We start from the raw sequence: 13,274 nt of genomic DNA on the forward strand, positions 1-13,274 counted from the left end.
ACTAATAATAGCGCATTACCATCACCCCAAGAAGTGTCACAGCCCTTCCTCAATCAGACTTTGACCTTTGTCTCCCAGAGACTCCTTGTCTGAAATTTCCCCACCTTAGATTAGTTATTCTGTTTCTAGAATGCCATGAAGCCAGCCATATAAGTTTTGTGTTCTTTTGTTTCTGGCTTCTTTGACATATGCTTTTTGAGAGGCCTCTGTATTGTGAGCTTTAATAATTTTTTTCTTTTAAAGATTTTTTCATTTTGTTTTGGTTTTTGGCTTTTTGAGTCAGGGTTTCTCTGTAGCTTTGGGGCTTGTTCTGGACCTAGCTCTTATAGACTAGGCTGGCCTTGAACTTACAGAGATCCACCTGTGTCTGCCTCCTGAGTGCTGGGATTAAAGATGTGTGCCAACCAATTCTTTTAAAGAATGTTTTATTGGTATAGTCATTTTTATATTCTTTTGCTCAAAATTAGATTGAGATATCTATCCCTTTCCCCCACTCAAACTGTTTATGCATTTACGTTTAGTGTGGGTTTTCTTTTTCAGTCCACTCCTAACACCTAATACTTTTATACTATTTGCATTCTACACAATTTAACTGTACCACCTTGCTTTATTTTCTGTTTGTTTATCTGTGATTTTTTTCTCCATTTCTTCTTGCTTTCTTAGAGTCCATTACTCTGATAACTCACTATTTGATTTAGAATCAACAGTATATACCTTTATGAACTCTATTTTCAAATGACTTCGGTGCTTAACCTATAGCAAGCAGCATTACAACAGTCTTGCACTTTCTTCCTTCCTACCTTTGTGCTAGTATTGGGATGGGTGAGGTAATTGCTTTGCTTATATTTTTGCTATAAAATCCATAATCTAGTTATTAGTTCTTAGGGACACATAAGCAGTAAGTGAAACAGTCCTATGTGTCTGCTTTGTGTTTACATTTTTAGTGCTCTCTACCGTTGGGCTCTTTTTCCTCTGCGTGTTGGCTTCCCTTTAAGAATTGCTATGCTTTAATATCACTAATGATTGGTTCCTTCAACTTGGATATGTCTGTAAAAGTTTACTATGCCTGCCTTCAGCAAATATTTGTTAAGAGCTATGGAATTAGCTGATCCTTTTTTCTATTCTACTTGAACAATATTTCTCCACTGCTCGCAGCGGGGAAGTAGTCTGTAACTGCAAGCCTCGGCGGTTCCTCTGGATGCAGTACGTCATTGTCCTCTGGCTGCTGCTGTGGCTTTTTCTCAAAGCCCTGGTTTCAGAGAGCTTGGTGGTGACACGCCTTGTTATCACATCCTTTTGCTAGTGTTCTTGGACTTGTGAGTCGTAACTGTCACTTGTATTGGAATATTCTTTGCCATTTTTTTTTTCCTGTATTCTTTTGGACTTCTCTTCTACAAATCCAGCACCAATCTTTTTTCCCCTCCTCCTCTTGGTGGAGGAGGTTCTAGTCCAGAGCCTCTTCATGCTGGGCAAGTACTCTGCAACTAAACTGTACACTAGCCCAGCTTCCCTTATTTTGTCCCTCCCATGACCAGTCTTCCTTAGTTGAACCAAGGGAGCTCAGCTATAATAATCACTACAAATGTCCTTCCCCCGTGAGTAATCTCATCATCTCTGTCATTTGGACATCGGTTTTGGTTGGTGGACCATATTATACTTGATTATTTTTACTTAGGGACAAAACACTGAATTATAATTTGTGGAAGTTTATGTAGTTTTTATATTTCTATAACTACTCTTGACCTTTGTTCTGGGATACACTTTGGTTAGTTATGAGTATCTTGATCCTTTTAGGCCTTCTTCCTAAGCTCTGTGAAGTGGAATCAAGCAGTGTTTAGTCTATGGCTAATCTTCCCCCTTTCCTGAGTCCACAACCTTTCTGAACAATCTGCCTAATGGCTTGTGAACTACAGGCTGGTGGAGATAGGATGAGAGCCATTTTCTTCCCATAGACTCAGGTTCCATCTCTTCAGCTCAGACTGGCCACAAATCCTGCCCTTTTTTCTCCCCATGATTTTTTTAAGTGGGGATTCAGTTTTCCATTTCCATTGTTCCAGAAATTTTCTTTTCTGTTGTATTGCTTGACCCTTCTTATCAGATATCAAGTAACCTTAAGTTCCAAGTCTTTTTCCTGTTGTCTTTTTAATCTATACTGTTTTAACCACTTTTTTTTTTTTTTGCCAGCGATTTTAGATTTTGATAGCTCTGTAGCAAAGGTTTTTCAGCATTAGTGCTTGAAACTCTAAGCACTGGGCTTGCTGTTTTTGCAGAAATATTGTTTCCAGATTTAAAGCTTATAACAACCTTTTCAAATTAAAAGTTTATTATAAAGAACTTGCAAATAAAAAAACATAACATAGAAAAATTAGCCAGGCCCAAACTCTATACATCTCAACTAAATTCTTTAGAACAGCCATTCTAAAACTGGGGAACTTCACATTGGAATTTACACTCCACTTATCAGCTATCCACTAGAAAGAAATTCATTACAAAGATAAAACTAGGAAAACAGTTAGATTTCGATCCTCTCTCATGATTCTTGAATCTTTTACCTTAGCCATGCTTTTGAACCTTAGGTCCGTCATGCTAATTATGTTGGTGGGACAGAACTGAGTATTACTTGCTGATTTGCATGAGCCTTTATACCTTGGACTCCTTTTGCTGTTCCCCTTTATGCTGCATCCTGAGTCCTAAAGCATCTTTTAGCTTGTGTCTTGGTCAGGGTTCTATAGATGGACAGACCTCTAGAGAGAATCTTTATTACAAGGGGTTTATTAGATTGGCTTACATGATACACTTAGAGTCTTCCAAAGATGGCCGTCTCACACCTGTGCCCTGTGAGCTGCCTTTCAGCTGATTCCAGGTCCAGTTAAGTTGACAACCGAGATTAAACATCATAGTTTTTCTAAAGTCACCTTGTGTAGGCTACAATTATAAGGCCATATTAACATATACCATGTAGTATATCATATGTATTACTGTTAAGTATATAAATCTTATTTTTACTTTATTTAATGTGTGTGAGTGTTTTGCCTGAATGTACTGTATGTCTGAGAATCTTTTGGTACCTGGTGTCTGCAGAGGTTAGAAGAGGACATCAGATCCACTGGAGATCTGAAACTAGAGTTACAGATGCTTGTGAATTGCTGTGTAGGTGCTGGGGAATGAACCTAAGTTCTTTGGGTGGGTAACTAGTGCTCTTAATTGTTGAGCCATTTCCCTAGTCCCTGTGCTATTGTTTTATTACCAGATATTCTGATGACTCAACACTAATATTTTTTGCCTTTCTAAATTTTATTTAAATTATTTTATCCAGGATTATTTGTAGAAAAGAAGTATTAGTTGTCTGCTTATGATATAAACTCAAAGGCAAAGTTTTCTTAGACTGTTTTCTACCTTTTAGCCCATATTTTTATTTATCTTGTGATTTATTTTTATATTAGCTTTTAGCATGAAACGGTTGGTTGGATAATTGAAATTAAAGCTGCCAAACAATGAATTATTCTACCTTTGAGAATTGTTTTTCTATATTTCTTTTCTCACAGAACATACCGTGGGAGAGGTAATTAAGTTAGATTCTAATAGCTCTCCAAGAAAAGTCTGGGGGAAAAGCCCTACAGATTCTGTCCTGAAGATACTAGGAGAAGCTGAACTCCAACTCCAGACAGAACTACTAGAAAACACAGCTTTAAAAAGTGGTAAGCACAAGAAGTAGTATTATAAAAATTAATGTGTTAAGGTGTCTCCACTTTCTTGTGTGGAATTAGTCTACCTGTCCACCTTCAGGGGGTTGGTTGTTCTAAATAGGAATGGTTTCTGCCCTTGTCAGACCTGGATGAAGTCTAAAGAAAAGGAAATCTGGATGAGGGAGGTGGAAAAGTCCAAGCATGTTTTCCATTAGGGAAAATGTTGAAACAGTTTATTAAGATTCATGGTGTATTTGTGAAGAGGTTCGGGAATTAAATTGAGTAGAAAAAATGTCTGTAAGTATGTGTGACATCATTCTGGATCTGGGAGAGAGTGCTGACACAGACAGGAGAGAAGACATTCTGGATTCCTGAGTCTTAGGTGTTGTGTGTTAGGGCAGCACCTGAGGAAAAGCAACTGGACAGCTTATTCACAAGACATAGAGTGGATGAACAGTGCCTAGGCATGTGTGTTACCTTTTGCATTTTTTTTCTCTGTTGCTCCTCGAGATTGAGCATGAACTCATAGCTGAAGCATATGAAAAGTTGACTTAGGACATAAGGATCCTGACATGTTCTGTAGGGGTCAGCTAGAAGCTGAGAAATAGACTGTGGAAAGAGCCTGTGTACGTTCCTAACAGGCAAAAGTTAGCTCTTACGAAAGGTGAATCTCCTCGCTGTAAGTCATGAACAGTGTCCTCACTGACTTCCCATTTAAAAGTCTTACCACTTTAACATCACCACACACAGAAACAAGTACCTGAAGGGACACTTTGACTATCGGGATCCAAACCATCAAAAGAGATAATGAATTGAAATTGAGGTCACTTCACACAATGTCTATTTTTCTCCAATCATGTCAAGCAGGCATGTGTAGAAATTGAATGAATTCAGGGTTTTCCACTTGAGTACAGTGAAGTGTGTTCAACAAGCTGAGAGTGTATGCAAAGGAATAATTCTAATGGTGACTTTTATAAGGATGTCAATGGGGATGGACAATGGGGAAAGAATGTTAGAATCAGTCATTAAACGTACTTGCAAAATCAAACTTTTTTGAGATTATAATATTTCACCCTCCCTTTTTTCTAACCCTCTCAATATACCCTCCTCTCTCTGCTTCAAATCCATGAAAAATGAAATTTTTGCAGAGCTAGAATAGTGCCAGGAATGATGGTCCATGCCTTTAATCCCAGCACTTGGGAAGCAGAGGCAGGCAGATCTCTGAGTTCAAAGCCAGAATGATCTACATAGGGAATCCAAGCCAGCAAGGGCTACATGGTGAGACCCTGCTTCAAAAAAGCTATATTAGAGGGAGATGAATAAAAAACACCACTAAAAATTAGATATGGGAATTCCTAAAATTGGAACTTTTAAGCAGCCATTATTTATAAGGTTTCTAATATATGATTTATTATCTGAGTTATGTGTATATATATATATATATATATATATATGCTGAGTTAGTGAGATAGTTCAGTGAACTGTGAGACCTACATATTAGCAGGATTATTTATTGTATATATAAAATCATCCACCTATGACAACATTGATTTGGGGGAGTTGGGGCACTGGCTTGTAAACAGTCACACAGGAATGAGGAGAGTTCCAGTCAGTTGTTTTATGATAAATCTTTTCCTGGAAACAGCCACAGTGTGCAGAGTTTGTAGCAAATTATAAGTAAATATCATATGAAAAACTACATGTGAAAAATGAAGCTATATGAACAACAAATAGTTTTTAAAAGTTGGTTAGTAATTTTAAAATTCAATTCTGATACAGGTATATTAATTTTTTCCCAAAAGGAAAAGAATTCAAATTGTGTTATCCACCTTGAAGGTCATTATGAAATGGAACTTGGCTGTCACATTTTCTTAACTCATTAGTTTCTAGTGTATAAGAGAACTTCACCTGTTGCAACAATCTAGGGTTTTTTTTTTTTTTTTTTTTTTTGCTCTAAATATCATTGCAAGTAACTTCAAAACCGTTTGAGAGCAGTAGACTTTTCGTTGTTTTGCTTCTACAGAGATTTATCCTGAAGGCGAAAACTACAAGCCCTTAATTGTTGGAGAAGAGAAACCAGAATGTATTTCAAAAGAAATAAATCCATCAGGTACTGCTGATTCTGTTGAAACAGAAAGCCCAAAGTTTAGTGAGGTGCCTCCACCAATGTCAGAAGGAAATGTGGAAGGTATGTTGTAATGCATTTAAATGAGCTAAATTTTATTTAGTATTGAGTCATTGAAGAAATTGTCAAAATTTGTGTGTATGTTTGAGTAATTCATCTCAAATTAGGCTCACTAATTTTAGTAACTATCTTTTCCCCCGTTTTTGGTTTTGAAGACCAAGAGTTTTCAAGGGTTGCGTTAGGAGGGTCGGGCTGGTCTCCTAGAGTGCAGAGTCCCGCTCTCACTGCTGGGGAGAGCTGCAGGCATATAGGACCATACGTCCTAGTTACTGGCCATTCTATCCCATTATTTTATGGATCAGGGTTGAGAGGGATTGTGATTTTTTTTTAGTACATTGTCTTTGCCTAAGAGGCCAGGTGATGTGATACTCAGCTGTCAGTGAGACTACTTGATCATTTTTTTGCCATCTTGGAAGGTACACCTCAAAAGCCGAGTATGACAGGCATCTCTCTGCCTTTTGAGGAACTCAGGCCCATTCTGTATTCTTCCTATCTTTAAAAAAGCTTTTATTATTTTATGAACATGGGGGTTTACCTGTTTGTATGTCTGGTGCCTGCCTAAGCCAGAAGATGATGATGCAGCTGAAGTTTGAGCTGATTGCGAGTCACCATGTGGGTGCTGGGAATTGCACTTGGGTCCTTTGGAAAACACCCAGTGCTCTTAACAGTCGAGCAGTCTCTCCAGCACCTGTTTTTCATAGCTTATATGATTTTATTCTCTGATGACCCGGAGGTTCCAATGTGGGGGAAATAGGATTCACCTCTGAGAGGAGCCATCTCAGGTGCTACATTAAAAGCTGTGTATGGTGTGTATGGTTTTTTGTTAGTTTGTTTGGTTGATTTGAATTTATTCATTCATTCATTTATTTATTTATTTATTCATTTATTTATTTTTGCTGCGTATGTTCTTTAAAATTAACCAGAGAACTGAACTGGGACCATTAGCACTTCTATTGGTCAGAGCTGTCACAAACCCAGAGTGTGCCCAAAGTAGGGAGTGAGGCCTTCCTCTCAAAGGGAAGAGCATTAAAGAATCTGCAACCATTTTTAACCTACCAGCCTGCTCATTAACTAAAAATACTACATCCTTTCCACAATAACATTGATATTTTAGTCTCAAAAAATTGCCATGGGTTTTTTTCTGAGCTAAATAAACTTCTTTATGATGCTTTGACTTCCAGATACCAACCGGAGGCTGCCAGTTTCCTAAACATTCAGTCATGAATAGGAATAGCATCACTTCCACTGTGCTCATTAGATAAAGAGACTCTCAGAGACTGTGTACCATGCAGCGTGTTCACCACAGTAACCCATTGTGTTCTCAGAGCATGGTTAGTCGTGTGGTACAGAACAATGTCTCTTCCGCAAAAGATGTGTATGTTGGCTTCTACGCCCCTGTGTGAGGCCTCATGAGTGGCATTAACTTCCTTCTAAGAAGAGGCCGGAGAGTCAGCTTTTGTTCTATGTCATGCTGAAAATACACGAAGAAAAAGGCTGTCAGTGTACCTGGAGGAAAACCTATCTCCAGAACTGACTGTGCTGGGATCCTGATGCTACATTCTCTGACCTCTGAAATGAAGAGAAAGAACTTTCTCTTCAAGCCACCCAGTATCCCAAACAAGGCAGTATGTTGTACTCTTCTTAAAAATTAAGAATAAAAAATAAGAGATAAATCAACCAGCAGGATGAGTGTGCATATAGTAGAGAGTTTATAGCCTAGTTTGGAGGTTGAAAAGCTTCACTTTTCCTACAGAGTTGTGGAGTAAATATTTTAGGCTTTATGGAAACCATGATCACAAATTGAGTTTAGAGGACAGAATGTTAATTTCGATACAGCTGAAGATCACTAGGGAATTGTTAAATAGTGAACCTACCATTTAAGAAGCTGATCTCTCTAAGCAGTCCAGCCCACAGCCTGAAAAAACCAAGCCTTACTCCCCTGCAGTTCTTTCTCTAGGACATAGAGAGAGTTAAGAAGCTATCTGTGCTGTGGGTCTACCGCCCCTGATTTATAGTGCTACACTGTAGCTGGCTCCTTCGTGCTCCCTGTCAGTGGGCTGTGTTGAACAAAACCATGTGATATGGAGCTTCATACCAGCCTCTGGAAGGATATAAAGGTCATATATTTTCCTGTGTTTGTAGAATTTCTCTAAAGTTGATCCCCTCCCATCATCCTGTCCATGACAGCTGTCTCTCTCATTCTTTAAGCTGTGCCTCTTACTAAAACTCCTTTGTGGGTTCTAAGGGAAGGCTCTCCTCCATCAGGCCTTCTCCTTCCTGTTGTCTGTCAGAGGGTGCTGTCCTGCCTCAGAGTGACTGCGTCTCTGTTATCTTAAGGCCGATAAAACTCTCCCAAAGGAAAACTTGTGTCAGCTTCTTTCTAGAAACAACCAACCCATTGCCACCTCCTTATCTCCCTCCATTTCACAAGAACAGAATTACACATTAAAAGACAAAATAAAAACGTTCTTCTATCTTAGTACATACCTTGTATGGATGACCCAAACATTCATGTGAACAACAGATAAAAATTATTAGTATTTGCATGTCTCTTGTCTTTCACAATAGGGCAAATCATTAGAAATTTGTAAATAGATAAGAAAAGCATATCTGAAGTCCATGAAAAAGTGGGCATGGTGCTGAATTAAGTAAGAAAGTATATGATCTCAGACAGGAAAAATAGAAGTCTCAGTGGTGCTGGAGAAAGGACTCAGCAGTTAAGCACTTGCTGCACAGTTATGCAGACCGGAGTGTGAATCCCTGCACCCCACGTCTGCCATCCTGCAAGCACTCATAACTTCAGCTCGAAGGGATCCGGCTCTTTTTTAGCCTCTACATATATTTACACACACCTTGCATATGTGCATACATTCATGCAGACATATACATGCACATATAAATGGACAAATGGACTCTCTTTAAAGACGGCCAGAAAAATAGTTTCCTAGCTATTAATTATTTGAGGGTATAAGAAAATTGATTTAGGATACTTCAGTTCTTCTCAAGGCCATTGTAAAAGTCCAGGTAATCATATTGGTTTTCTTTTGTGGTTGTTGGAAGATTTCCAAGATTAAAGTTTCTTTACTAAATATTAATAATACAGTCTATTTTCTCATACTTGTAACAACAGGTATCTTTAGTTTTGATTCCTTTATGCTGATTTACATATTGCTGTAGTTTTAATAAGGCTTATATCTTTTTTTTTTTTTTTTGAGACAGGGTATCTCTGTAGCTTTGGAGCCTGTCCTGGAACTAGCTCTTGTAGATCAGGCTGGCCTCGAACTCACAGAGATCCGCCTGCCTCTGCCACCCGAGTCCTGGGATTAAAGGCGTGCGCCACCACCTCCCAGCATATACCTTACATAGTAATGAATATTGTGCACAATACTCAAGTATTTTTGTTATACCAAAAAAATGAAAGGCCTAGTCTTTCATTTCAGGAATGACTGTGCTACAGAACTAGCCCAGAAAGCTTTAAACAGTTGATTTTCTTTAGTTAAACTAACTGCAATAATAACTTACAGAAAGTTAGTCAGCCCATTCTCAGCAAACTTTACTCTGACATCTCCTGATCTTGCTTTGCAGAACCTGATGATCTGGAGACAGAAGTTCTCCAAGAGCCAAGTAGCACAGACACAGATGGGAGTTTGCCACGTGCTATTAATGATGTGTGGATTAGTGAGGAAGAAGAAGCTAAAGAAACTGAGTATGTTGTCTTTTTCTTTACTTTTCAAAGCCAGGTCCCTTTGGTAAGCTCTTTAATAAGTAATGCTGCATTAACTAATGTTGTAGTTTAATAACTTCATATTGTAGTACCCCCTATAAAGTAATTTGATTTCTTAGTAGATATTAACATGGGACAGAAATCAAAAACTGTATGAAGATAAGCAGTAAATGTCTTGCCAGCCTTTATTTCCATTCAACCAATTTCTGATTTTTCTCTGCAGATAATATTTATTATATATAAACAAAATACATAGTCTTTTCCAATACAGTTGCTAATATATACAATGCTTATTAAAACCTTTTCAGTTTTTTAAAATTTGTTTGTATGTCTTCGAAAGTGTATGCTCACATGTGTGTGCACAGATAAAATATGGAGGCAGGAAGGCACACTGAATCCCTTGGAGCTAGACCCTGTAGTATTTATGAGCTGACCCGTGTATGTGCTGGGATCCAAACTCTGGTCCTTATGAAAGAACAGTCAGTGCTCCCTCTTAACCACTGAGCAATCTCCATGCTCACTTTGTTTATAAAGTTGGTAGTCAGCAGTTAAAAAGGGCTTACTGCTCTTGCACATACATGCCAGCTCATAGACCCCTGTAACTCTAGTTTCAGGGTATCTGATTCCTCTTCCCTCCTTCAAGGATTCCTGTGCACATGTGATACACACACACACACATACACATACATATAGAACAAATACTTTTTTAAAAAGTTCGTAGTCTGGGAATTTTTCTCACATTAGTAATGAGAGTTCTCTATTTTATATTCCATTATATGGATATAAGACAACTCAGTAACCTACTACTTGATGAATATTCATGCTATGTATTATGATGCTGCAATGAGTAATATTTTACATAAAATATTTTTGCAAAATCAGGTGGTTTTTTGAAGCAGAGATGTAATATTTAGATGAATTACATTTGTAATTTAGTCATTCTTCAGAGTTTTGAGCAATGTAAACTTTCAGAATGAATGAATGACTATTATCTAATGATTAGTGATTGGTGAGAGTTTCACTTTGCTCAAAGTAGAAAACACTGTACTTACAAGAGAAAGTATTATATTAAGATTAGAAAATCATTTGGACAAGGAGTTCAGGATGCTAGTAGATGTGGATTTCATTTTCTTTATATAAAAGGGCTTTTACTTCTAATAAAACTGCGTGGTATTTATTTTGTTTGGTTTGTCTGTCTGTGGCAGGGTGGAAGATAAGATTGCTGAGCAGCAGAGTGAGGTTTGTGAAGGCAGCATTCCAGGGAATGTGGAGCAGTCTCGTGAGGATCATATAGGTAAGCGCCACTGTAGGAGTCTAACTCTTTCTGGACGGCTTCTTAACACCAGCCTGTCTCATTTGGGCACCATTATAAGTCATCATAGTTCTATTTTAAAATGGGCCTAGAGACTAGGAACCTGTACTAGCTGTCCCGGTATTGTGGTAATATAAGCAGTTAACTTTTAAGGTAAGTTGTATTGTTGAAAATGAAAAGAATTTACTGCTAAAACAAAGCAATATACTAAAGACACTGAGTAAACTGGTGTCTTTTTAAAATACTGTTGGTCAAAATATAACACAATATAAACAATTTTTCTCCTCTATGAAAACGAACAGAAAAATTGATTTTCTAAACTGTATTTTTACATTTCCTTAGATTTCTATATTTTAAAACTTCCAATATAATAAATATATATATATATTAAAATGTTATAGCTCCTTAATGGTTATTTATAAGATAGTATACAGTATACTTATATGTATACTTTGATTTTGTTTACCTGGTATGAGTTTTTTAAATTCATTTTTAATTAAAAATTATTTTATATGGTTGAGTGTTTTGTCTGCATATAAGTAATATTTGTTCCACATGTAGTCATGGTACCCACAGAAACCAGAAGAGTATAGCATGTCAGATTCGCTGGAACTGGAGTTAAAGATGGTTGCGAGCTGCAAGAACAGCAAGTGTTTTAGCACCAAGCCATCTCTGCAGATCTTAGGATGGGATGCGTGTTAAATATTATATGATACTTGCTGATATTTTTAGAATTTTAAGTGCTATTCTATAGATTTATGATATAATCTCTTTTTTATTCCACAGAGCCTGCAGTAGATGATTCTCAGCAGTCTAGATGTGACGTAGAGAAGTCAGTACCGCCAGAACCATTCTTCCAGAAAGTGGCTCAGTCTGAGCACTTGAGCGTAGTTCAGTCAGAACCAGTTCCACTCCGATCTCGCTCTGATTCACCACCAAAAACTAAAACCAAGAACTCCTTACTGATTGGGCTTTCAACTGGTCTGTTTGATGCAAACAACCCAAAGGTAAGTGTGCTCTCATTTGGATAATGCTGTCTCTCCACTGATAGCATTGCCTGATGGCCAGTGCTGGCTTTTAGTTGATTCAAAACCCAAACAAGTACAAACAAAAGCAACAGAATGTCCCGGCTTTATTAGCTATTGACTAGGGCTCTTTTTATTGGTACTAACAAGTAGCTTTGGAGCTATGGTTCTCTCTCAATAAATATCCTACTTGGGGAATAAGACAGAGTTTAGCAGGCACTCCGAGTTGCTCGTCTGAGGAATTGTTTTCTCACCTACCATTCAGTGTTACCACACATCAGGTTCCACAGCAAATGCCAATACCTCCAGCTAAAGAATGTGGCTGTTTCGGCAACCTTGATATTCCTGTGATTCTGTTGAGAGGGGCCAGAGGAGAGGTGTAAGTCCTTTCCTGATAGTTCCTTGGACTCCTGCACACCACTCTGGCTCTTGTGGTTTTCACTCTTTTATGGGCAGCTTCATTCTACAAGTAGGACTGTGTGGTGCAGAGTGGATACAGCTTCCATCTGGATTCTCTTAGCTCGTCCGCCTGCTTTCCTGCAGAGCTCTCCTCTGGATTTGTAAATTCATTTACCTACTTTACTTATATGTAATTTTATATATGTATACCGACCAAAATATGTCATGTATATTGTTTGTGTAGCTCTTTTTATTGTGTATATTGCAATATTATAGATATTGTTTTGATTATTTTGATATTATTAAAAATAAGTATAACTTAAAGTCTCTTTTTCCATTAATTGTTGTTAGCAGGCATATATATATATATATATATATATATATATATATATATTCCTTAACATAGCCTGCCCAGTCTTGTCTGCTACTTGTATGTATGTTTCAGGGCTAACCTCATGGTATTGAATCACCAGTTGATGTGCTAGCAGCTCCCTGGTGAAGACTGCTTGTCTCACTCTCAGTATTCCTTAGTTGCCTGTAGTTTTTTGTGTAAGACTGAGGCCCAATAGGCCTTCCCTTCTGCTTTGGCGTCTCTGTTATTGTTGTCCTTATTCAGCTCATGCTTTAGCAGTCATACTGATAAGACATTATGGGTGTAGCTCCTGACATTATTCTAGGAGATGCTATCTTATAGCAAACTCCCTGATCCTCTGGCTCGTACACCTTCCTGCAATGTTCTCTGAGCATTAGCTGAGGGTTGTTTGGTAAGTGTATCCATTGGGGCAGGACTCTATAACTCTGCACTTTTGCTTGTTGTTTTCTGTGTTGGTCTCATTCTATTGCAAAGAGAAGCTTTCTTGGTAAAAAGTAAGGACTGCACTTATACTCTTAGAGTATAAAGATAAACATTTAGAATATACTTAAGGATTATCCTGGTTTAGTA

At 37.8% G+C, this 13,274-nt stretch overlaps 1 protein-coding gene across 5 annotated transcripts in view; it reads left to right on the forward strand.

Annotated features, from left to right (window-relative positions):
* The window catches only part of Nek1 (NIMA related kinase 1), a 125,486-nt gene that overhangs the window by 83,482 nt on the left and 28,730 nt on the right, over positions 1 to 13,274 (forward strand). For all 5 annotated transcript variants that reach the window (XM_050161814.1, XM_050161816.1, XM_050161815.1 and 2 more), the window contains 5 exons: positions 3,546 to 3,698; positions 5,710 to 5,874; positions 9,457 to 9,577; positions 10,801 to 10,889; positions 11,694 to 11,914. In XM_050161814.1, the coding sequence (XP_050017771.1) occupies positions 3,546 to 3,698; positions 5,710 to 5,874; positions 9,457 to 9,577; positions 10,801 to 10,889; positions 11,694 to 11,914 (749 nt within the window). The remainder of the gene's footprint in view (positions 1 to 3,545; positions 3,699 to 5,709; positions 5,875 to 9,456; positions 9,578 to 10,800; positions 10,890 to 11,693; positions 11,915 to 13,274) is intronic.

Source organism: Alexandromys fortis, unplaced genomic scaffold, assembly GCF_014885135.2.
Source record: "Alexandromys fortis isolate MF-2015 unplaced genomic scaffold, M_Fortis_MF-2015_v1.1 scaffold_137, whole genome shotgun sequence".
NCBI lineage: Eukaryota > Metazoa > Chordata > Mammalia > Rodentia > Cricetidae > Alexandromys > Alexandromys fortis.